Below are 26,289 nucleotides of genomic sequence, written 5' to 3' on the forward strand. Positions count from 1 at the left end.
AACATGATATGACCCTCGAGGAGGGGCATGGTTGCAAGTTTATAAACCCTGCACCTAGGGTTTAAACACTAACGGCCAATCGGTTTTTTTTTTTAAAAAATAAAGGGGAAGGAAAGCCGAGGATTTATCGGGGAAATTGAAGTAAACGTCCATAATCCCTTGTACTTCCTCGAGACCCTTCTCCGTGAAGATGAATGCAGAAGAGAGCAATCCGATGGTCTCGATAATCTCCTCTCTATCTGACAGCTTCAAGCAAGTCCCTTTGGCAGCTCTCCCAGCAATGCTTGATTGCATTTTAGCATCAACTGGGCTATCTCCATCTGCCCTTTTTGCTTCACTTCTTGATTCATTCTCTAAATTTATCAAGGTAACTCTTTCTGTGATTATCTGGGTTTTGTTTACATTAATTTTTTTGTGGGTTTTTTATCAAGTGGCATTTAGTGTAAGATTACCTACTTGTAGTTCTTTTTTTTTTTATATATTTTTTGGTTTAACACTGTTTTTTCAAGCAAATGGAGACAGGGTTATTGAATTTTGCAAGTTATTTTCACCTTGCTTCGGTTGTTTTTTGAGAAAATGCCACAAAGAGCTTTTAAGCTGTTAACTTGGCTTTCATAAATTAGAAAATGCTTTAATACTTCTACAATTATATTTATTCACTCTTGGGTTTATGAAATAAAGGATATAATCGCAAGTACTAGACGGAGCCAAGTTTTTCTATAAGATTACTAGGCTCAATTGAGGCGAGTTTTCTAATTAAAAAATAACGAGTGTATGATTGGAAAGTTTATTTTTCTTTTACTAAAAAAATTCGTAACAATTCAATTCCAGGTTGTATTTTAGTTGAATCTTGGTCTGATTGTTTTGCCTAGGATGTTAGTGAGAAGGACTTGAAGTTGGACTCTAGCATGTGTAACTACATTACATCCACGGTGGGTTCGCTTTGCCATCTTCTAAACAAATTTGGTGAGTTGTCCTTAGCCCATTGAAAATGGGTATTTTGTTTGTTAATTTTTTGTCCACATATGCATATCTTAGTAGAAGTATTGTGACAATTCCCCATAGGCTGTCTTCGACACTTTAAGCAGAAATATTTTTGTGTTAGATTGTTGGGAAACAGCCAAACAGCATAGAGATAAATATACATAGGATCTTATAAAATCCAGTTTAACACCTGCTTGTTACAGTGCCCTTTTTTTTTTTAGGGGGGGGGGGGGGGAGGGGGGGCCTAAAAGAAATTGATGGTGGAATACAACTTTTCCTTTATTTGGAAAACGAAGAGAAAATGGAGGGAAATGAAAGTGAAAGGAAAAAAATCTCTTGGGCTACCAGAAACCAATTTCTCCAAAATGGAGAGATAGTGAGGGGAAAATGAGTGCATTCACCTATGTGCTTTATTCAGCTATAAAACAACTTGCCTTTTCAAAGAAAAATAAAGACAAATTTGAAATTCTGTAAATTCTCTCTTCATTTTCACCCCTTCCAAATTCTTTCCATCTAAAAAACAAAGGAGAAAATTAGTATATCCTTAATAACTTTCTTTCTTCTCATTTATTGTGTTGCTAAACATTGATGAAGTTCCCATATTTTCAATACTTTCCTTCTCTTTCATGCATGATTTGTCCTCATGTTTTGTGGTTTTTTTGGGCCCCATTTGTTTCATGGAAAGTGGTTTCTTGGAAATCATTTTCTAAACTTTCCTGTGTTTGTTTGTCATTAGAAAAGTTGGTCAACGAAAAACACTTTTCAGTTAAAGAAAAAGTTTGCTTGGTTTTTAGGAAAGTATTTTCCTTTTATTTCGAGCGGAAAACACTTTCCAGAAGTTGTGAAAAACTTAGAAATGTCATGTTATTTGTTGATTATATGAAATTTGATTCTCAAACTTTTAATTGCTATATATTTTGTTTTGAATCTTTTTTTTTTCAATTTTATCCCTTAGAATTTGATTTAATTTGATTTTTATATTAACTTTGGTCTTTATTTTTGTGATTGTTATTTGCTTTTCTCTTATCATTAATTGATATTTTTTATCTATCAAATTTGGTCCTGATTATTTTGATTGTTATTTATTTTATTTGAAATAATTTATGAAATTGCATTTTTTTTAAATTTCATCTTCTTTCAACTTTTTTATCTGTTAGATTTAATCTTCATTATTTTGATTGTTATTTATTTTATTTGAGATAATTTATGAAATTAGTTTTTTTCAATTTTATTTTCATTCAACTTTTTAATTTGTAAGATTTATTCCTTATTATTTTAATAAACTTGAAAAAAATATTAAAAATTTATTTTCCAGCTCATTTTTCATGATATAGCCAAACAAGAGAAATTGTTTTCCAACTTATTTTCCATGATACTATCACATATCGGAAAATAATTCACTTTTTAGGAATTTATTTTTCAATGAAACACTTTTCAAAAGGAAACTACTTTCCAGCAAACAAATGGGGCCTTTTTGGACCTAAAACACAAAACCTATTTTGTATTTGAGAGATTAAATTCATAAAGTTGCTTTGGGTAAAGTGTGTGTGTGTTTTAAATTTTGGTTGGGGTGTGGGGGAAGGTGTTGGCTGCTGTAGCAGTAAATGTCAAGGTGTAAAAAGTAAAGTTTGTAAAAAATGATTTGTTCATGCAAGTATTAAGTGGTGTTTGGTTGCTATAACATTTTGAGCATGTAATGAAGGAATTGACCTGAGCAATAGTTGAAGGGTGAACAATTGCCCATAAGGGGTGAGGATAACATTGTACCCTGAACTTCACCTTCTGAGCTGTTGTCTCTTACAATTTTGGTTCACCAAGCACGAGGGAAGGGATGAATGGCACTCCAGCAACTTTTCACCCCTGTTCTATCTACTGAATACACTAACAGAATCTCATGCACGCCTAATTGATGCAATAACAAACCTTCATGTTTTAAGCCTAGTGGTCTAAACGTGCGCCGTCAGGGTCAATGGTGGTGATAATTTGATGCCAATATGTTATCAATTATTTTCCCACCATCATTTTAGATCATATCTCCTTTCTTTTTTAGCCCTTTCTACTGTGTTATTTATCATTATATATGTTTTCATTGCTCATTATCATTATTGTTGTTAGTGTTATTATTTTCTTAATTTGGGTTTTTAAATTAAATGGAAGAAGCTTTCTTATATGGGTAAAGAGCATGTTGCAGCTAAATGTACTCCTTTTCTTGTTTCTTATTAATGTTTCTCCCCAGGAAATAATTCTGATGGTCTGCAGTCATTTATCTGGAAATGTTTTATTCCATTGATGAAGATGGTTCATGCTTTTGAGCGTGAAATGCTTAATGAGGTAAAGTATTCAGCTGTTGTCACTCATGCTTGCTGGGTTCTTCATCATTTCCAATTACTTGTTTCTAACTTTCTATTTGGTTGCTTGTTTTGCACACTTGTTGTCTTAGATTGCAGAGTCATTCTTTTGTGTCGTTATTTCAACTCATTCCTGGGGTGTTTTAGAAGCAAACTTGGTACCATTTTTTCTAAGATCAGTTGGTCTTTCTATGGGCATGATTCAAAATGAAGAATCAGATGCCTTTGAATGGGATCATTGCTCCATTTACCATGGTTCAAGTGACCTGGAAAATGATTTCGATTTGGGTCAAGAGCCCATGCTCTCCCTGTCAGGGTCCTTTCCACTACCAATATCATGCCATATTCTAACCTTAATCCTGGATGCTGCTCTGCAAAGCTTCCAGGCAGTTTCAAGCACAAAATCAATGTTGGCAAATGGGTTCTGTGATGTCGAAAAGCTATTTTCTAATTTGCTTTGGGATCTATGTAACATGAGTGAGCGATTGCTTTCACAAAGTTTGGAACATCGTTCTTGTACTATTGGATTTCTGCTTCCAATCATTTTCAAAGCATTGGGTTCTCGGTGCTCTTTGGAAATCACAGTCCATGGGAAGATGTTTATACTGTCCAGGTAATGGACACGTGCTATGGACAATATAGCATGCAGGAGTCTTATTGTTTTATTGCCTACTTGATTGCACATGCTTACTAATTATTTGCTTTATTATGCAATGCTGACCCTTTTAAATGTATTGCAGAAATGTTTTCTTTAGGAAAATTTGGAAGCTGTGCAGATCATTGTTTTCTCTTGGACATTTAGAGAGAAGAGATGCCTATAATGTACTCTCTTTATACTTGTCCTTTTTCTCTTTGACAGAAGGATTTGGAAATGTTGATGCAAGTGTAAAAGCAGAAGAATTTGATGTAAGAGCTGAGAGGGAGTTTTGGGATGAAATAAAAAGAGGCCTGGTAATTGAGCACTACTCTTCTTACCAATGATATGCTAGTGATGTCACTCTTTCTCTCATTTTGTGACGGGTCTGTCAGGTTGATGAAGAAGGCCTGGTAAGGAAGCAATCATTACACATATTGAAGACAGTACTACAGATAAGTGGTGGAAGCCAGTGCCACTCTGGGGTTTCAGAGAAGAAATCACAAGAGAAACACCCAGTTCCACATGGTATGACAAAGAGGGAAATGTGGGCAGACAAGGAAGCTAAATCCTTAGGTGTATGGGAACCCTGCAATTCAGCCGGTTCTCCTTTAAACAGTCAGCAGCAGTGGGAAGCGTTTATACTCCTGTATGAAATGCTTGAAGAGTATGGCACACACTTGGTAGAAGCTGCTTGGCATCACCAGGTGCGTAATCAGCTTTTTTTTTTTCTCATGTCATGAATTGAGTTATTTGGAACCTCCTATCCGGAAATATATGATTTCAAAAGGAACCATGGAATGGTGAAAGGGGCAAATTGCAAGAGAACATAGTCTGACTTTCATAAAAGTTGATTCTTACTGTTAATTTATTGTTTCTCTTGCAAAAGGGAATGTAATTAGCACACTTAGTGTTTTTCTTGTGTCCTGTGCAATATTTAACTTATTATATACCAATGCCTGGTTTCTTGCAGCTAAACTTGTTGCTTCAGTTTTCTGTTTCAAACAATAATTTTACAAGCTATATCTTCAGAGGATTTCATCAAAAGCAGACTGATATTTTGAGAGAAGCATTTAGTTGGGTAACAATTTTATGGCAACTGGGCTTTCAACATGATAATCCTCAAGGTACTTATCATTTATTGGCCTAACTATGTGATCAGATCAACAATTCTGATCATGGACAATAATATTTTATCATGAATCATGCAATAAATTTCTTCATCCAATTTTTCTTCTTTTCCCATTCCAGGCATGCTATAGTTATTTAATTTGCTTCCTTGTGTTTTGTCTGTGATTGTGCAGTTAGGTGCTTGATCATGGAGTCATTTTTGGGCATTGAGTGGATGAAGTATGGAAACACTGCCAAATCAGTGTCTGAAAGTTTTGTTCTTGGACCATTCATTGAAGGGTTGGATGACCCTGTGCACCACAAAGACTTCGGTTTGTTTTTGATATTTTTGGTCATAAAGGCTATTCAGTGATTGAATACTTTTTCATGCATTATTTAGTTGTTTTTAAGTGAACTGAATGGTGTTGGCCACAGGCAACAAGGTGGTGAAGCTCTAGTGGCTCTGGATTTTGTTTGTCCCTGGTGCTTGTAATTTGTTGATTTTCTTGACTTTTACCTCTGAAAATAGAAAAGAAAGATTTATAGTGTTTTGTAATCATTGTCCAGTCCCAGAAATGATTTTATATGTTTGGAGTTTTTCTTCTCTGTAATTCACATGTGCTGGCTACTAATTGGGTGCGGTGCTAAAAGTTGAAATTCTTGCAGCCCCTAATCTCCCATTACTTTGGTGTCAACTTGCAGTTGTTTCTGGTGATCTCATTTTCAGAACTGCTGTCATTTGTATGCATAAAAAATAAATAAATAAATAAAGTCTTTGGAATCCTTAAGGTTAAGGGGTTATTGCAACCTTCTTAAGCCCTTAATTGGAGAGGAAGTGGAGTCACTCTCTTTGAACTTTTCATAGTACTTCTTCAGTCAACAATATCCTCATTCAAATTGCAATGAGTTGCTCAAAAGGGAAGATATATCATGTAGTAAATTATTATGGATGAGGCCAGCTAACTTGACCTTTTTGGATTTTCATAAAATTTTGAAATCCAGAAATAACCATAATAATTGCAGTTTTGTTTTTTCTGTTCCTTTGTCTTTTTATGCAAAGCCATTCGGTGTTCCCTTTTGTTGAGATTTTTTAATTTATTCTTCTGCTCCACTCGAATTTCATTAGCAAAAATATGGTTGGAATATGATGTTCCATTAGATTAATTTTTAACCTGTTTTTAGGTGTAAAAGGGGTTTACAATTCAAAGACTATTGAAGGTGCAGCCAGGTTCTTGCATCAATATACAAGTCACCTGAATACAAGGTATGCCATCCTATATGTGATGATTTTGCTACCCAAGTGTCAATTAACTCACTTGTTTGTTGTGGGGAACCTGATTCATCTCATATATGGTTCTTCAATAAACTTTATCAGTATAGTTTATTGGATCAACAGATAGTTTGGCCAGTTTTTTATAGTTTCGCTTACATTCAGGGTTCTTTCCCTTTTCCATTTCTTTTTTTTTTTGTGCTTGTTTCTCCTTGGGATATTGCAGAAATGGGTCTGCATTATTTTGCATCGAACACCTTTTTAATAGAATTGCAGAGTATAATGGATCCTTGTTTTTCTATTTCTAGAATTTTTTGGTGAGCTTTCAAAATGTTGCCTCAAGTGTTTAATTCTATTTATTATTTGCTTAATTAGATGGACTGTTCTAGCATTAGGGTATTCCTACATACTATTTGAATAAGATTTGGAGGCCAAATCAACACTCCAGCGCTTGGGGTAACAAGAAGAAAAAAGAAAAATACATTGTCTGTGAATTACTCTATAAAAAATAAAAAAATTGTTTCTTGGTAAATAAAGTGGGTAATGCATGTAATTCATTACTGTTTGACTAAGAAGTGGACTCCAAAAAACATCACTCCATTGAGTGGGGACACATTAAACAATCATTGTCTGTGCATCACTCTATTGAAAAAAAAAAAAAGATTCTTGGAAAAGAAAGTGGGTAATTCATGTAGTTGACTTCATGTGGTTTGCAGGGAAGGGATTGCTTTTTTGCATAGTTTAGCATCTGTTGCCAAACATCACTCTTTTGGTCGAGCTGGATTAATGGGTCTTGCAGAATGTATTGCTTCAGCTGCACGTGGAGTAGGAAGGTATGATAGTGGAGCAAAATGGAGTGAAGATGCTTTTCCTGATGAGGTGCAAGCGGAATCTTCTCCAGAAAATTTTTCTGATAGTAGAACAGCCTTTTTGGATGTTCTGAGATTTGTTATTGAGAGCAGCAAGCAACATTTCAACCCTAATTATCGTCTTCAAGGTCTGTCATATCTATTCTGGTCAGATAATAACATTTGTGCATTTAGTTGAAATTCCACCTTTACCATCCTGAAAATGATTTTGTTGGTTCCTTTTATTTTTTTTAACATTTCCAGTTTGTGAAAAAGTTCTGGAGGCTGCTGCTTCTCTGGTCAGTACACTTGATGTGCCTCTTGAGATTCTCTTGCACTTCATTGCTACACTACCACGGGCATTTACTGATTATGGGGGTAACTATGCCATGTGGATTCATGGCTTCTCGTTCACTTCAGTAATATATTTGTTCCTGCTGGCTTGAGTTGTCTTGATTATTTGTTTTATGGTTGTTCTGCTCCACCATCAGATCATCTTTTCCTCTTCTTGCTCCATGTACATGCTAGCATTTTCATCCATGACTTATTACCAATAGGGAACCTCTGTTTTGTTTGTACCCTTTGTGTTTTCTTGCGTTTACTCTTTATCAAAATGGTTTGTTGTGCTTTTTCTAAACATACATCATTGCATGTATATCTTATGGTTATGAAATCCTTTTTTTACTGTTAAGAAATAGAAATCACGATACTGATTAGGTTCTGATGCCCTTGGAACAGTGCACTACCAATTTGGTTAGATGTCCATTTGAGTGGGTGACTATTTTTAACTTAGAGCATCAATTAAATTTGCTACTGAGCATGGTGGCCTTGTTCTAAAACAGTGAGGTGGGTCCTCATCGATCCAAAGGGCTGGTGTGACTCGTGTTAATTAGTCTCAAGCCATGGCCCTAAGGGACCCATAGATATCCAATTGCTTGTAAATATGAAAAAAAACACACTAAATTTGCTATTTTGGATGCATGTTTATGAGTTCTTATTTTGTGCTTTATGGTGGCCATGTACTGATCACATCCCCTTATCCATTCTTGTCCTGAGCACTGACATTGGATATGTAGTGAATATTCACAAATAACTCTGATGGTATGTTGGCATTGAGTATGATGAACTGCTGGAAATTGCAATTTCTCTCTCTCTCTAAACTTTAGTATTTAGTAGCATGGGTTCTTATATATTTAGGTAATTTCACCTAGAGCTCATCTTCATTTTTTTTTAATTCTGTTGTGGAGGATGTTTTCAAGCGTCTGTTTCTCCTCAGGTTCCTTAAGATTAAAAACACAAGAGTGGCTCTTGGGGTCTGCTACGGAACATTGTAATGTAAATTGCTGCAGTGCTGAGATTCAACTTCTGAAAAATCTTCAGGACTTCCCAGAAAGGTTTACAAGTTCTCAATATTTGGTTGATGGTTTTTTGAGTTTAGATGATGAAGACTTGGATGCATGGGAATCTGAATCAAAAAGATGGGCAAGAGCCCTTTTTCTTATAATCAAGGGGGAGCATCAACTAGCACCAATATTGAGAGTATGCCATCTTCCATTACCTACTGCTAATTCTGACTGCCTTTTATAGCATTTCACACTACATTTTGATGGAAGGGAATTTCTTGAAAGAATTGCTAATGGCATGTCAAAGCATCTTACATGTGGATAGGGGGCATTGTTTTGTGCAGTGTCAAAAGTCTTTGGACCTGCAAGCACAAGGTTGTAGCTTCTGGTCAAGAGCAGCCACTTGCGAAAAATCCTGGAGGGCAGGACTGCCTCCAAGTTTTCCCTTGGATGTTATTAAAGTGAAAAAGCTGATGATATTTACGGATTTGACTTGTCATTAGTATATAATCATAGCTATGCACATTAAAATGATATATTTTGTTGTGGAAAATTTATTGGTACTTGTAAATATTTGGGGTTAAGATAGGGACAACACGCCCCATTCATGCTGTGTGAATTGCAACTTTTGTCGTTGTGTTGACGACTTTCCTTTCATTCACAATAGTGACATTCTTGCTCCTGTATTTTATAACATATATATTTTCAGATTGTCAGAAATAGCATTCTGCTTTATCACTGTAAAATTCTATTGTCATGCAAACATTTTGTGTCTGGGTGTGTGCTGCTAGGAGTGCTGCACCCTAGATGGAGAGAGCCTAGTGGCTGAAAGCATCACTAGCTTACACTCTGACCTGTGTAGCATGGGGCACTTGGAATCCTGTTGTGACTTCACTGCCTTAATGAGGCATATTTTTTTCTTAGTGTTTTTATTTTTTCCATACAAGGTCTGGGAAGGGAGCCAATGTGAAACCTTTGTTTTTTTGTCAATTAGAAGGGAGAAAGACCAATCTGCTGTTACCACATGAGAAACCTTATGGATATGATGTACTTGTCCAGCTGGGTTAATAATAATTAATTTGTTGGCAACTTGTTTAACAGTACAATATCCTGTTGCATTGTTGTCATTTTTGTATATTCTGACGCCAATGTGCATTTATTTTTGAAGTTTATTCAAAATTGTGGCGTCAACATCTGCAAACAACAGAGTCATTTAGAATGGCTACCTGTGAAGTTTCTTGTCCTTGCTAGGAGCTTGGTTGCAGAGATTCAAATAATGCAGGAGAGATCAGCCCAATGTGGTATCAAAATTAAATGCAGATCAGAGATTAGCTTGCTTGATACGGTGGATCAATTGTGTTACACAGAAGCTTCTATGATTAATGGAAGAATTCATGGCCTTTTCCTGTTCATATTGGTATTGAGAACTAATTCCACAATTGTCAATGCTACATGATTTGGCTATTTGTCACTTGTTATTGATGGTACTCAATGACAACTTCTGTTTCCTTGTGGCCTGTAGGAGGAGCTGGTTTCTTTTGCCGACTTGTCTTCTTCCATATTTTGGTCTAGCATTACTAAGGAGACAACTCTTCCTGGTTCTGTGAGAGGAAAACTTGGAGGCCGTAGTCAACGTCGACTGTCAACTTCTACCACCACAGCTATATTGCAAGCCGTATGTTTTCCTTAGTTTCTTTTGTTTAAACTTGATCTGTTATTGAAGCATGAAAAGGCGTGTTCATGTACACACAAGCACACATGTTTGGGCTATATTGTTGTAGCTCCAGCATAATTATTATCTTCTACATTTTTCCTGGAGGTCCTAATACTTGTTCTTCCTCTATGAACTATCAAAACTCTTCTAAAGCTTTCCTGGAGGTAATAAACTCTTGTCATTGCTATATATTAGTCACAAAGTGGAATCTTACAATGTCTAATTTTTCTTTTCCTCTACGAACTCTTGTTTTGATATTGTTTACTTGTATTTTTCACAAAGCCTTTTATTTAGATTCTATGTGATCACAGTTACTGATTTCTTTTTCACCTTTTTCTGTGGTTTTTTGTAGTTACCTCAGAAAGTAACTACTATTCTACTGGTTATTTTAAATTTATATCTTTGGTTGGACTTAAATCTATTTTAGTTTAGACCATTTTATTGAGGACCAGCCATTTTAGCTGAAAACAAATTCTTCACCCTTGTAGGCCAAGCTGAATGTAGCATGTCCTTTTTAAGCTTTGTATTAACAATTCCTTATTGAATATTTGCTAGGCTTATGTATATTTTGGGTTATTGAGGACCGCCCATTGTTAGCCAATATGGTTCACAACCTTTCTGGGTTTGGTCAGTTAATGATCATGCTTCAGCCTTATTTTTTGTTGCCTAACCTGTTTCAAACTAAGACATACATTTCTGTAGGTATTGGTTTGTTCTTTCTTGAATTGCTTGCTTGCATTTTATCTGCTATACATATCTGCTATTTGTTATTTATCAATAGCTGCTCTTATTGAAGCATGTTATGGATATGTTTTCCCTTTGTGATGAGCAGATAACTTCAATACAAGTGGTTGCATCTATTTCATCATGGTGTGCACAGTTTAAAAGTGATGTTAAGCTCAGTTGTGTGTGGAACTTTTTGTGGAAATTCTTCTGGAAGACGGTTTCCTCTCCAGCTTGTGATTCTGAGGTGTGTAATAACTTGACTGGACCTTATGTCTTAAAATTTTTTATAGTTTGTTTGAGCTAACTACCAGATCGATTTAAATGCTTCATATAAGGCTGGAGCAGAAATTTGTCTGGCAGCATATGAAGCATTAGCTCCTGTTTTGAGAGCTCTAGTTTCGACATCCTCTTCACTATCTTTGGATCTCATTAGAGAAAATGATGAATTTTCGGCACCTGTTGTAGAAGTCAAATGCTGCTTAGATTCTTTGGCTCTTTCTTTTCTTCGGAATATCAATAATCTCCTTGCAGTTGGAGTTCTGGCACGAACTCGACGGGCAGTTTTGCTAAACCAGAAGGTAAAGAATCTTGTGTTCATAACTTCTATTTCAACTTCTTGTTTGGTGCTGGGATGGCTTTGGAGTGCTGGTTGTCATTGCTGTTTATCTTTGCTTTGTGATATTGGAATTAAATTTTTGAAATATGGGAATTTCTGTGCCTTCTGTTCTGTTTTCTGATTGACTATTCATTCTTCATTAGTTTCCCCATCTTTATTCAATGTTATTAAAATGAAATCCCTCTAAATGTTCATGACCATGTTCAACAGTTAATGCCATTCGTGTGACTCTGAATTCCTCTTAGTAACGACTCCCCTTCCTCCAAAGACGGATTCCATCTTTGTTTTCTAGTGACTTGTTAACATTGCACACATCATCTGCAATTCCCTTTATTCAATGATGAAAATAAATAATTGACCAATTTGACCAATTTAATTCATCTGTTGGTATTCAGTGGATTTGCCTGGAGTCTCTGCTGTCTATTCCTTACTCTGCTCCTTGGAATGTGCTGAATTTAGATGATGGCAGCTTGTTCTTCTCGGATTCAGCAATCAGATGTATTTTCAGTGATCTTGTCGAAAGGTAAGAAGAAAGGTGCTTTTCCTTTTAACACTTATTTTCCTTCTCTGCCAGATTATTCAATTAAGTATGGTAGTAATAGCAATCATATAGCATGTGTGACATGTTTTTCACTAAGTTATTTTTCTTAATTAATTTATGGTTTTCTTTTTGGTTACTTTTCAGATGGCTTCTTTTTTCTTTCTTTCTTGTTTTTTTCTCTCTCGCTTTTCTCATTACCAATAAGGAGTGTTTTTGTAGGCTTTGTATTTCTCTTCCTTTTCCTCTTCAAATAGCGATTTTCTCAATTTTATTTCAGAAATGGGTTGTTGCAAAATCTCTTGGCAATGACTGGTTTGAAATAGTGGAGTTATGTTGCCTGTTAATATCCCAATGTTATTGTTGCTTACTGTTCATGTTGGGGTAGTTGAATCTGCATTTATAATTGATGTAATTTGAAGAAAAAACCTCTCACTAATTTGCAGTCTTGATAATGCTGGGGAAGGTTCTGTTTTACCTATGCTGAGATCTGTCAGATTGGCTTTGGGCCTGATTGCCTCAGGAAAGTTAGATTCACATGTTTCCTCATGCAATGGTGTGGATGCTCAGGTTCATCTCATATTTACTATTGTCTTTATTTGTTTGTGCATGTTGCCTTTGCGGGATTGTGTGCTTGACATGTGCATCTGTAATGCAAGGCCACAAATGCTTGTGACAACCCTATGCAGACAGAGGAATGTTCCGGCCACACTACAATGGTGCTATACTACTGATCATAGTTCTTTTACTAGGAATGGGATTAGATGAGTCAAAGCATACAATCCAAAAGTAATAATTGGAGAGGTCCATATACTAACTATGGCCCTTCCAAACTTTAAACTTGACCTAGATGACAGTACATGGAGCTAGAATGCAGCAATGACAATGAGAAAACACAATAATGGCATGCTCTAATATCATGTTAATAATGTCTCACCTGAGATTTTAAGCTGATAGATGGAGATGTCCATGCAATATCTGCAGCTATTGTAGACTACATATGATGGATACGTGGCTCCTAAAGGATGGAGTTTATTGGTCTGTGCAACCTCTTTATGCATTTCTTTAAACCTTCTCAGTCAGCTTGGGAATCCTAAAATAGGTGGTTCCAGTCTTAGATCTTTGTAAAAGTTACGCTGTACTTGAAATCTTACAAACACTTCTACTTAATGGGAATGGATGTTTTTGGGGAAAAGAGGGTTGGAGTGCGCTATTTATGGCTTTCTAATGCATTTCCATCATTAATCCTTTCACTACACTTTTTGACTTTGGATTTGTTGCTGATGCTTTACGAACATCTTGCTGTGGCTTTAATTTTGTGACACATCTTCTCTTGCTTTTGATGTCATAGTTGTACTTTCCATTCTATGCAATGAGGGATTTCATGATTCTAGATCACCTGTTGACTAGTAAAGTCCACTGCCTATTCCCCAGGGGCAGGTAGAAAGAAGGAATTTGTAATAATCACTATATAGAACGCACAATGCCTGTTAGTTCTTTTGATGTGGAATCAAAATTCATAGACTGTTCACTACAACTGTTATTGATGGTAATTTCTGAGAGGCTTGCCTTGGGTGGATGGTTGTTGGAACTTAAATTGGAATATTGGTGTTGAATTTGTAATTCATTCTCAAGTGCAATAGCTTGTATTCCAAAACTAATGTTTGCTCTTATTTTATTTTATATTTTTTAGATTTTGAAACTTTTTTCCTATGAGGCATCAAAAGGTGGAAAATGGCATTAGTGAGAATTCTGCCTTCAACGTTTATTTATTCATACATTTTTGTTTCATACCTTCATCAAAAACTTTACGTGTTTGTCACATCAGGCTAACTTAATAACTTATCGTCATAGTTTGGCTTTATCCACTTATCACTACCCTTGTTCTGCAGTGAACCTTCTTATTTTTCCATAATTTTCATATTTTACATCCTTTGTTGCTTGTGTTGTTTTCTTCAAATAAAAGACCAGGACCTTTTTTTTTGACATACCCATCGGATGGATCTCAATTTTGATGCAGATGATGTGGCGTTTGGTTAATTCATCTTGGATATTGCATGTCAATTGCAACAAGCGGAGAGTGGCATCTATTGCTGCACTTTTGTCTTCTGTCTTGCATCGTTCCGTGTTTATAGATGAGGGCATGCATTTAATCAACAATAGGCCCGGGCCTCTGAAGTGGGTATGTGTTTCCTTTATGTGCATGTGCATAACCACAATTTACACGTTCCATTCCCTAACCAAAGTGGGTATGTGTTTCCTCTGCAGTTTGTTGAAAATGTTATTGAGGAAGGTACAAAAAGTCCTCGTACAATTCGCCTTGCAGCATTACATCTAACAGGACTGTGGCTCTCTCATCCAAAGACTATTAAGTATTACATGAAAGAACTGAAGTTGCTAACACTTTATGGTTCTGGTGTGTGACATACTTCTTACCCTATATCACTTTTTTAAGTTCATCTCTTTTCTTTGTTTATATTACAAAAATACTTCCAATCTGATAATTTTCTTGCTTAGTTGCATTTGATGAGGATTTTGAAGCTGAATTATGTGACAATCAAGATGCAAGTACTGAAGTGTCATTATTGGCTAAAAGCCCAGACCCCGAGCTGACTGAAGTAAGTTGTTCAATTTATCAATTTCATTTTCTTGTATGATATGGTCACTTGAGAAGAATATGCATTTACAATTCATAAAATTTTGGGCATAAAATCACCTTATAGCTGCATTTGGTATGAGAAGATTGCCAAAAAATGAAGGGAAGGAACTTGTTGTTGTCTTTTATCAGAAGAAAACTTATGGTAAATGAGCTTATTTACCAGAAAAAAACTTGAGATCCTCCAGGCACTCACAAAATGCTTAATATCAGAGACAGCAATCTGTGCATTAAAGAACTTAAGGGTAAACAAAATGTAGACCTTAAAACTGGCCCTATCTTCATAAGCTCGATAAAAGGGGAAAAAAAGCTCTTGTTGATGCAGTGATTGTAAATGTTAAAACTTTGGAAGAATTTTTTTTAAACGTTTTTTGTTTTGATAAATTAAGCTTGGTAGTTTAGCAAACACTTCTTTAGCCTTTGCTATATATTTTCCAATCTTTCCTATCACACTAAGAAATAAAGCACCTCTTTTGGTTAGGTTTCCTTCTAGCTGTTCATTTCTCTTGGAGGAGTTTGAAAAACATGTCACCTGACATCAATTTTGTTGAGCATCTAATTTGATGTTAATTTATTTGGGCATCTATGGAAACTGAATGATGGTATTATAAATTATTGGGTTTAATGCATGTACTGTTTCTGTATGGAGTTCCTTACCATGTTGCTCTGATTCATGACTTCTCTCATAGGCATTCATCAACACAGAATTGTATGCACGTGTGTCTGTAGCCGTTCTTTTTTACAAGCTTGCTGACTTGGCTAATTTGGTGGGATCGGCAAATGAGAATGAAGATTGTCACGCTGCACTTGAATCTGGAAAAGTGTTTCTGCAGGAGCTCCTTGATTCTGCGGTATTAATTACAATTCTTGCCTCAAATGGGAATAATACTTTGTGTTAAGAGATGTTACTTGGATATTTTTTCTTGTGAGTCTTGACATTCTTGATGCATTATTATGCATTCATTCTTGATCCATTATGATGCATTCTTATGTCCCATAACACATGCAATTAGAATTTTGCTTCCAATTTTACCTAGTCAATAATTGGTAATGTGATTTATGTACCCAGTCAATTTTACCTAGTCAATAATTGGTAATGTGATTTATGTACTGCTTGGATGTTTCATTTACTGATTTTAGATGAATGTCGTGTTGTGATGGGCATTTGTGAATCCTCTCCCTCAATAGAGTGATGATCTTACTCAAGAATCTTGTTGCCAAAAGAAGATGCAATGGTGATTGAACCTCTCCACTAAATCTCAAGAAAATGCACACCATTGCTACTACTGCAGCCTCTTTACTTTGCGGGGAGGCTCAATCACACTTTTTTGGTTTTGCATTTTGTGGAAGAGTGTTTTGCTTTTGGTGGCAAGCATTGGGTAGTTCTGATTATGTTGGAGGAGTTGTATTGATTCATCTATTGGGTTTTGGTAGAGGACAGGGATGCACTCTTATACCAGAGTGGAACTTAAAAATTGATCCCTTTCCAGTGCCTTTTTTTTTGCGTGGCAGAATTGCTTTATGAGCCATGTAAACATCTGTACAATGAAGAAGGTGAGATAAATAAAACAAAGTATAAATGGGTAAAATAGCTAAAAAAATACAATTTGGATTTGAATAATTGAATGAGGGGGAAAAGCCCTTTCAATTTTCAACCCCTGTATTTCTCCATTTGAGCATGCCCTATCCTCATTTAAAGTCTTCATTTCTTTCTATTTGGAAAAAAAGCTCTTCTTTTTTGTTTTTCATGGAAATTCAGTTTCTTGTCACGAGACAATTTGTGTGGTACACTGTTGATTTGTTCATCTAAATTAGTAAGTGAAGGGTTGTGTGCTTCTGTTTTTGTTGCTTGTAATTCCTGCAATCTGCAGCCTCTATGCCTTTGGCATGGTGTATATCCTACTGAGATATTTACACTTAGCTCTGTTGTGTTTAGCTAAAGATCTAATGCTAAAATGATAAGTGTTTGTAGTGCATGGATTGATCTAGTGGTAGTGAAATTTTAGTTTTATCCTGATCTTTTTGATAGAAAATATTAGTGCAAAAAGATGTAAAGGAATTGCAATATGGAAGATCAGGCTTTCTTGAAAAGAAAGCGATATCACTTAACATAAGGAGTTGCTTCATTCAGAATGCTTGGATCACGTAATTTCTAAATACTATAGGGAGAGATGGCTAAATTCTTCACATTGCTAAGCTGGTGCATTTTCGTTTTGTTCAATAGAATATCTCATACTATATCATTGGACACTGGTCTTGACTGCATTAATATTGATGCAGGTGAATGACAAAGATCTTGCAAAGGAGTTGTATAAAAAGTATAGTGGGGTGAGTAATAATTCATATGTGATTCACAATTGAAAGTTGGCAATTAAAAATATCTAGAATTATTCAAAATCAAGTAAATGATGTGGAAATAATAATAAAAAATATGTATATCTTGCTTGAAAAAACAAAAGAACTTGTTGGTTAATGTGGTAATTTATTGTTATAACAAAATCAACAAATTGTGGGACAGTTCCATTATTTATTGGATTTCAAAATTTGATCACGTAAAAAGTTGGGAATCACATTGTCTAGAAAAGTAAAAGATTTTGAATCATAATGGTCGTAACAAGTTCTTTGCTTTTTATATTGTTTATATTTGCAAAAGTTGATCTTTGCCGCTGTGCTATCTTATTTATTTGCACATATTTATTGAATAGAAAAGTTGATCTTTGCCGCTGTGCTATCTTATTTATTTGCACATATTTATTGAACAGATCCATAGACGTAAAATACGAGCTTGGCAAATGATATGTGTTTTGTCGCGATTTGTTACTGATGATATAGTTGCACAAGTTACTCACAGCTTGCACATATCCCTCTACGTAAGTGATGCTCCACAACATTATTAGTCCTCGTGTATGCATAAAAGCAATTTTTACTAAATGATTGACTAGGTTTTTGATACCTCAGAGTTAAATGTATATATTCCCTGTCAATCCTGGTTAGTGTGGAAATGATTTATATGAATCATGAAGCACTGCAAGTTTCCACTGTCAGTTATTTGAGCAAAAAAACAATGGTCCCTTGTCAGTCAAATCCATAACCTCAGAAAGTGGCAGCCTTTGCAATATTAAGTACTGGTTACTGACTTATTGCTATTGTCTAACATGAATGATTTGCTGCTTGTGTCCTTTTCCAGAGAAATAATTTGCCTGCAGTTCGCCAATACTTGGAAACTTTTGCAATTAACATCTACCTGAAATTCCCATTGTTGGTAAGAAATTTTATGTTTGTTTTGGGTAAATCTAGAAATCTTTGTGCTTAGGGCTGTACTCCTTTTTTATTTTACCGCTGCGCCCCCTCCCCTCCTATGTCAAGCAATAAATTGAGTATAGAGAACTGGTGGAAAATGGGCCCTCCACAGAGAAAGTGTTATGAGAGGGATGCTTTTTAAAGATCTCTATTATAGACAACTGAAAGAAGAATAGAAGTGGAATATCTCGGAAGAATGGTAGTATTTGCATGGAGAGTGGTGTTGCCTTGTGTATAGTGGAACTTTGAGGGAATAACAAAAAATCTGAAACTACAGGAGAAAAAAGGCAGCAAGCTGAGATGAAAACCACATCCTTCTAGGAGTAAAACTTTCAATCAACCTGACAGATAAAAACAAATGTTTTTGTTTTTATTAGATAAATAAAAAATCCTTATGTGCATATAGAAGGTTATTAAATAAATAAACAATCCCTCCTTTCCCCACCACCATTAAGTATATCATCAAATTTGAGAATCTGTAAGGAGCAGTTAGAAACAAAGTAGTGTCAAATCAAAAGAATCTACTTTAAAGGGGATTTGAAGTTATTCACATGTCCTTCTGGGAAATTCTGTTACCTTGGGCTTCTGCTGCCTTGTGCAATTATACAACTTAAATATTATTAAATAAAGCAATGGATAAATAAATGAATGAAAGAAACAATAAGAAATAAATTTAAGCTGTTATGCTGCTAGTCAGATGCCAATTTGAAAATGGCCTAAGAGAACCTTGCAAGCTTGAGATTCTAGTTTTTTTGTTTTTTTGGTTAATACTAGTGGTGATCTTCATTGTAGATTGTTTAGAGGTTGCACAACACCTTACAGACATAAGGCTATTGCCAAAATGACTTGATAACTGCATGCACATGTAAGCTGTGCTGGTATCCAATTTCAGATGCTTGTAGTTGGCCTCTACGTGGAGAAAGCCACAAGCTTAAAATTTGAAAGTGTTTAACTCTATCATCATAATACCTTTTTATTTTTCAGAAAATGGATTGAAAAAGAATATCTTGCTTTGGCCTCTACATGGAGAAAGCCACAAGCTTACAATTTGAAAGTGTTTTACTCTATCATCATAATTCCTTTTTTTTTTCAGAAAATGGATTGAAAAAGAATATCTTGCTTTCGATTTTGGCAAGCAGTTCCTTTTGCTCTTTTCCTTTCAGTTCCACCTACAAATTAATTCTTAAATCCCCAATTGCCTAAAATCAACAACCCTTGCACCAATTGGTCATCTTAGAATTTTAATATGCTGATTCACATCAGGCTGTGAGGCGAGTCCATGAGATTCTGTGTCATGATTCTTCTGCATTCTTGTAATTGTGACCTAAAAAATAGATTTGAGTTAGTAACTTAATATTGTGATGAAGTTTGGTGGGATTTTTGGCCTTATCATTTTATTGCTTCCCACGTTTAGGTTTTATTATCTCAATTGGTTTCTTGTGTTAAAGTTCCTTTATTCTAACCCTATATTTATGCTTAATTCTCAGGTCAGGGAACAATTAGTTCCTATATTACGAGATTATAACATGAAGCCTCAGGTAATTCTATTTTTGAGTGAATAGCCCTTCTCGCATCTTAACTTCTTGTTATAGTTTGATACACGCTGGAACAGTCTTATAGTGTCATAACATGAAAATTTGCAACTTACGTGCTGGAAATGTAATTTCAGGTGAGATGTTCCTCATTTGGGAGCTTTTGCACTATGTTTCTTGGTAATGGGATAATTTTGTTGCTAAAAAGAATAACTTGAATTGAGTTTGCTGTAACTCATAAATAAAATCCATCAAAAATACTTTTCTATTTCATAGAAGTTGAACAAATTAGGGTAAGCAATCACATCTGAGATTACTTGATCACATTAACCAATAAACATTTTAGGAGCCACAACTTGTGTTGAACATACCTCTAAGGTACGGTGGAAAACTATTAAGGCAATATGGACATGGAATGCATAACTTATTAACAACATATGCAGCTTGTTGATGGTTACAACTATTAACTTGATAACACGTGATCTTTTCACTTTCCTTTTCTTTTCTAATGTTCTTTCAGTTTAAAATTACAAACAAATGTATTCTTGTTTAACCTCATTTTTAATGTTTCGTTTATCATATCAAGATAGGTATAAAGGGAGGTTAAGATTAGTGTTTAAAATGTGCCATTGATGGTTATAAATCTGCATGGATTATAAATTTGTCAATCTCATTCATGTAATGCAGCATGTCAATCCTTCATCATATACAGGTTGGTGGGTAAACTGGTGGCAGGAAACGTCAGCACAATTTCTCCACAAACATGATTAGATGAACCCAAAATCAGCGTGTTTCATAGACATGTTGATATTGTCGCTATTATTTCTAAACTTACATTTACTTGTAGCAATGTTTTTAGTCAAAGAAATAAACACCAACAACCATCCCTCAAACTTTTTGTCAAACGGTCTTTTTTTAGCAGGATCGAGTGTAAATTTATCTTGAAGTGTTTTATCAATCCATTTTTATCCAAAATATATTCTCAGGTTTGAAATAAAAATACAAAATGCTGGTTTTTTCAAACTCCAAAGGCATTCTTTTTATGTAAGCCCATTTTTAAGTATTGTCTTTAGTATCTTATTTATTTTTTTATGTCTCAGAATGCCATTTTCTGCTTCATAGTCCTTTTAACATGTTAGATGGACTCAAATTATTTCAGATTAGAAGTGCTATTGTATTGCCATGAGAGCCATTTACTGGCTGTGGAACTTGACATCCTACTTAAAACCTTTTGCCTTCATTTATATGCAAGTACAAAGTGCATGGAGTTTTTACTGAATGTGATGTGTCAAATGCAGGCACTCTCTTCCTATGTGTTCATAGCAGCCAATGTCATCCTCCATGCTTCTAATGCAAATCAATCCAGGCACTTCAATGAATTGCTTCCACCTATAATTCCATTATTAACCTCACACCACCACAGTTTACGTGGTTTTACGCAGGTCCTTAGAGATACATAGGATTTTTCTTCCATTTAATTCTTAAATCTTTGCCACATGAAATCTGATAAATGTTTCTGATATCCCCTTGCAGTTGTTAGTCTACCAAGTTTTTTGTAAATATTTTCCTATGTTGGATTATGGTGCCTCTGAAATGCCTTTAGAGAAAATGTGCTTTGAAGATTTGAAATCATACCTGGCAAAGAACCCTGATTGTAGGCGGTATATATTCTCCCCTTTCTCAGAAATGCTACTTCAGAATATCTTACTATCATAGAATTTTCTGTTAGCCTTTTCAATTGTACCACTTTCCGATAGAAACTCAAGCAGGATAGATATATCTTTCACATCTGATCAACTCAGATATCATTTAATAATCATGTTTTATTTTTCAATTTTATTTAACCTGCCAAAGAATCTTTTTCTAGCCCAATCCCATGCATAACAGGTTGCATTATCAGGATTGTTTAATTTGATTTAGCACCTATTTTTTAGCATGGCTATAGGTAAATGTGGGGAAACAGTTTGTCTTCTGTTATTTGTTTCTTATAATGGGACATTTTACTTTTAGAGATTCATGCAACATTCCAAGTCTTTGTAGCACTACTTTTGTTTACTTGTTTGGTACATGTACTAGATTGGCACGAAGAAAAAAAACCCCAGAGAAACAGCACCTATGAGTGGGAATTATGTCATCAATTTTAAAACCCAAGTTTTCAAAACCACTCTAGTCGTTAAATTGGAGATTTAAATGGGGCTGAATTAAGCTATGAAGAATTAATATTTTTTTCTAAATATTCCGTGTACAATATGGGAGAGTTGAGAATGTTTGATATTGGATTAATTTTCCAATTATGAACTGGGCACATAACTGAAACTGTGAGCATAAAAGTCAATATTTAACTTGTCAACCGTGGACTGGTGGATGGGTTGGCTTTCAAACCACCTAGATAGATCAGGTTTGACCTTTTTCTTTACTTTGATGAACTTGGTTAGTCCTGTGTCCCAACTGATCTGGCTGGCGCAATTTGGTTCATAAAGTACTGTCTAATACTTTCCTTAAGCCATCTCACTCTAATTCAATGACAAAGTTCAAGGTAAAGCAAAAATATGAGAAGTCTTTACCAATGATCTCTTATTTGAATCTAAGTATACCTTTTACTTAACGTTTCAAGAATATTCATGCTTCAAGTATATGATATTCCAGTGGCTTTGCATGTTGCTCAAGTAATTTGAATCTAATGATATTTTCTATATCATTCTTTATTGTTTCTAAGGGCTTGCATTTGCTATTTTCATTTATTGTTTCTATTTTTTAAAGCTTACGAGCATCTATGGAAGGATATCTTGATGCCTATGATCCCATAGCCTCTGGTACTCCAGCTGGAATTTTCATTGATCGGATTGAGGTTGAGGACTTCTCTTTAACTTGATGTTTTACTCTGTTATAAATTGGAATTTTATTGTGGTGTTCATAATTTTGAGAAGACTAACAGACTCTAGGAAACCCTTCAATCAACTCAACTAAGCCTCAATCCAATGAAATTGGGGTTGGCAATCCACCTTTTCCACTCTGATATGCAAGTATACTAAATTCTATACAAGTTGCAACACTATATCTCTCTAGGAAGCACTTGAAAACTGATTGGACAGCAATCAGACTCTCTGCTTTGCTTTGATGGCAATATGAGAATTATATACAAATTGATTCGTATCTTTCCTGAAAGTTTCCCAAACTAATTAAGGAAGCGTGCCTTTTGTGCCTGGGATATGTTATAACTCTTTAATTAATATGACATTTAAAATCTTCTGTACCTGTTATGCTTGTGGTTTGTCCTGAAAGGATTGAAGTACCCAATGCACAAAAAGTTACCCTTGCCTCCTCAAATTTGCCATAATGAATTATAATTGAAGAAGGCCTTGCATCAGGTGTAACAAAATCACTTCAAATGAATTCCTGTTAGTTTATATGTTCTTAATGGCCTGTCATTTGATATTTTTTATCAAACGATTTAATTGTCCATTTGTCTACTCAAATGACATTTGTTCATTGAACGATCTATTTTTGGAATGCCATGTGTATAATTATTGGAGTTGACATTCCGATATTACTTTGAATGTTTTCTCACGCTAATTCCTTACTGTATCTAATTTTGCTTTATCACCAAAAATAGTTTGAAGATGGAAAATTTTCTTCTGAACATGACTGTCATGTCTTTAAATGAACAAATATGTATTTCAATCCAGTTGAATGATGTTTTCAGCTTCTGAATTACTTCTTTCTTTTCTTGTTCTAATGAAGGAACTTGGGTTTGAATGTGTTCCAACATCCCTCTTGGAGGAAGTGCTCAACTTTCTAAATGTAAGCACATGACCATTTGTTAGTGCTTTCTCTTGTGTTAGTGGTATCTTAACTTTCAAGGTTGCAGGATGTGAGGGAAGGCCTCAGATGTTCAATGGCGAAGGATGTTGTGACTATCAAGAATGAGAGCTTAAAAACTGGTGAAGATGGTAACTGCAGGCAAACAGTAATTGATTCCCAGCTGCCTAAAGAAACATCATTTGATTTCCAGAAAAAGCTTACTCTCTCTAAACATGAGAAACAAGACAGTGATTCCAGCTCTGTTTTGGGGAACAATGAAGCATGCAAACAACTTTTAGGTATCCTACAATGAATTACACGAACAGAAAGCACATGTTTGCTGCTATTGCTAATACACTAGTTGTTAGACCATGTTAGTATTGGCCACTTACGCAACCTCTTAACTCTGATGCGGTTTCTCATTTGCACAAATTTTGTTTTTCTTTTCTTTTTCCTTCTGCCTCATTTTCCTTCCTCAGCCTTTATTTCTTGGTTCAACAATGCCCTGCACTCGAGTAGCGTAATCTCAAATTGACAACTCTTTCTCATCAAAGTCCAAACTACTATAATCTATCTCCATCAATGCTTTCTTCCACTGGAAATATTATTAGATTCCATTTGGCCCTTTTTCTAGTATCATGCATTTTTCCACCTTTATCAGTCGGTTCTTTCTGTCCTTTTCTTTTGTTTTGCGCTTTAGAGAACCGCTTAAACAATATTTTCATTTTGTATTCTGATAAATGTTAGAACCAATAGCAAACCTTTTGTCATAGAAATGGATTCAGTGTTTGCTTTTCTTGAAATAACACAGCCCCCAAATTCCTTTCTCTAACCCAGTAAAGCACAGGCATTGTTTTTTATACAATGGAATTTTAGGATTCAACATGTTAAATGAGCTCTAGGTTCTGCACACATGGCCTATCATTTTTCCCAGAAGTTAAGTTAAGCATGAATTACATTCTTGAATTTTTTTCCTGTTTCTTCTTTGTCGGTTTTATTTATTTATTTTGGAAGATTTCCTATGCTTGATCTAGTTCCTCTGTTGATCTCAGTTATATCTTTAGCAGATGCAGATGTGTTTGATTTTTGCTTGTTAGACTTCAATATAAGTCTTAACACTTCTCTCATCATGTGATTATTGTGGCTGCTTAATCTTCATGTTGACTGTGTGGAATGCAGAGATGGAAAAGGAAGATGAGCTTCTTGATCAGTCATTTCAATCCAGAAGATTGACCATGGAAAAAATAAGAGCTAGTCAACAACAATTTATCCTTGTTGCATCATTGCTTGATCGGATACCCAATCTTGCTGGGTTGGCACGGACATGTGAGGTATGTTGAAGTTGCTCATAATATATTTTGATTGCCCTTAAAACTGGTGCCTTTTGTCTTATTTTAAGAACTTCATTATTTACCTTTTGTCCATACCAATTATGTTCTTTGCAGGTATTTAAGGCGTCAGGACTAACCATTGCAGATGCAAGCATCTTACGTGATAAACAATTCCAGCTCATCAGGTTTTGACTATAACACACTACCCAGGGGAGGGAGGGGGGGGGGGGGGGGGGGGGGGGGGGGGGGGGGGGGGGGGGGGGGGGGGGGGGGGGGGGGGGGGGGGGGGTACTAATTTCTAATTTTTAGTTACTTGAGACTCAAGTATCATGTATCAAAGTTAGGTTCCTATCACTATTGCATTCATAAAGATTGCAACAAGATGTTTGGATTTTGCTTTGCACTTCTGAAATAGGAATGTGAAATAACACCAGAAATTCATGTGATTATGGTGTGTTGTATTCACCATGTTTGTGTCAGAGTCAGACAGGTTATGAGGTTACCTGACTTTGTTTAAGAGTTAAGACCCACCAGCCATCATATGATAGCATTTTTTTGTTACATTTGTTCACATCGATGCCATTGACTGCTGTAGTCAATAAATTAACTGTTCTTTCTGTTCATTGGTTATTTGCATTTTCCAGCGTAACAGCAGAGAAGTGGGTTCCTATAATAGAAGTCCCAGTAAACAGCGTGAAGCATTTCTTAGAAAAAAAGAAGCGAGATGGCTTCTCAATATTGGGACTAGAACAGACAACAAATAGTGTAAAGCTCGATCACTATGCCTTTCCCAAAAAGACAGTAAGTATTCTCAATCACAGCTCACGGTTTCTTCAATACTCAGTTTGGGCATGAAAGGAGATCTTGATATGCAATCAACTATCATTAGAAGAAAAAAAATAGAACGGCTTATCATGTATGAGCTAAAAAGTCCTAGCAAGAAGAAAATTCTCATTGCATGGTTCTTAGGAGGAAAAAGATGACCCATCACTCCATTTACTCGTGGCAAACATTCTGTCAATTGATTGTTGAAAATTTTCAGAGACGTTTGCTTATTTCATCAAATTGCTAGGTACTGGTCCTTGGACGTGAAAAGGAGGGCATACCGGTGGACATTATCCATATGCTCGATGCTTGCATTGAGATTCCGCAATTGGGAGTAGTGAGGTCGCTTAATGTTCATGTTAGTGGGGCAATTGCCCTCTGGGAGTATACTCGACAGCAAAGATCTCAATAATTATTCGTCCTCAAAGGATTTCTAAAAGGAAACATACACCAAGCAGCATGCTCTAAATGATGCCTTCAGTGATTATGAACTATCAGGCTGACTTTGTTTCTTGTAGTCGATTCTTTGCTGTAGTATGTTTAGGTACAATTTTGTGATTTCTGGTCAGGTTGTACTGTTGCTATCCCTGTTTAAATGAAAGGAATGTCGCCTGAAGAAAAATAAGATACTCAATATTCGTTATTTTCCTGTTTGTTTAAAGGTGGCACTATTTAACATACAACAGTTGTCTTACCAACAACTGTGAAGGGTC

General features: G+C 35.5%; 1 protein-coding gene across 2 annotated transcripts; it reads left to right on the forward strand.

Moving 5' to 3' along the window:
- LOC105141881 (tRNA/rRNA methyltransferase (SpoU) family protein) lies at window positions 1–26,289 on the forward strand. 2 transcript variants are annotated; one of them, XM_011049260.1, is made up of 35 exons: window positions 1–367; window positions 873–966; window positions 3,221–3,315; window positions 3,425–3,945; window positions 4,073–4,283; window positions 4,362–4,673; window positions 4,940–5,093; window positions 5,271–5,408; window positions 6,259–6,340; window positions 7,063–7,343; window positions 7,459–7,572; window positions 8,471–8,733; window positions 9,706–9,954; window positions 10,060–10,212; window positions 11,084–11,221; window positions 11,313–11,555; window positions 11,989–12,116; window positions 12,578–12,701; window positions 14,152–14,313; window positions 14,400–14,547; window positions 14,649–14,749; window positions 15,477–15,638; window positions 17,068–17,115; window positions 17,550–17,657; window positions 17,975–18,049; window positions 19,575–19,625; window positions 20,918–21,061; window positions 21,153–21,280; window positions 22,380–22,467; window positions 23,361–23,420; window positions 23,488–23,719; window positions 24,600–24,751; window positions 24,866–24,936; window positions 25,396–25,552; window positions 25,824–26,289. In XM_011049260.1, exons 1-35 carry the CDS (start codon window positions 191–193, stop codon window positions 25,986–25,988), a joined length of 5,529 nt encoding a protein of 1,842 aa, XP_011047562.1. In that variant the 5' UTR covers window positions 1–190; the 3' UTR covers window positions 25,989–26,289. The 2 variants fall into 2 exon arrangements, with proteins under 2 accessions (XP_011047562.1, XP_011047563.1); XM_011049261.1 differs by lacking the exons at window positions 1–367; window positions 873–966; window positions 3,221–3,315 and having other exon boundaries at window positions 3,836–3,945; window positions 4,192–4,283.

The sequence above is a fragment of the Populus euphratica genome, unplaced genomic scaffold (genome assembly GCF_000495115.2).
Source record: "Populus euphratica unplaced genomic scaffold, PopEup_1.0 scaffold134.1, whole genome shotgun sequence".
NCBI classification, from domain to species: domain Eukaryota; kingdom Viridiplantae; phylum Streptophyta; class Magnoliopsida; order Malpighiales; family Salicaceae; genus Populus; species Populus euphratica.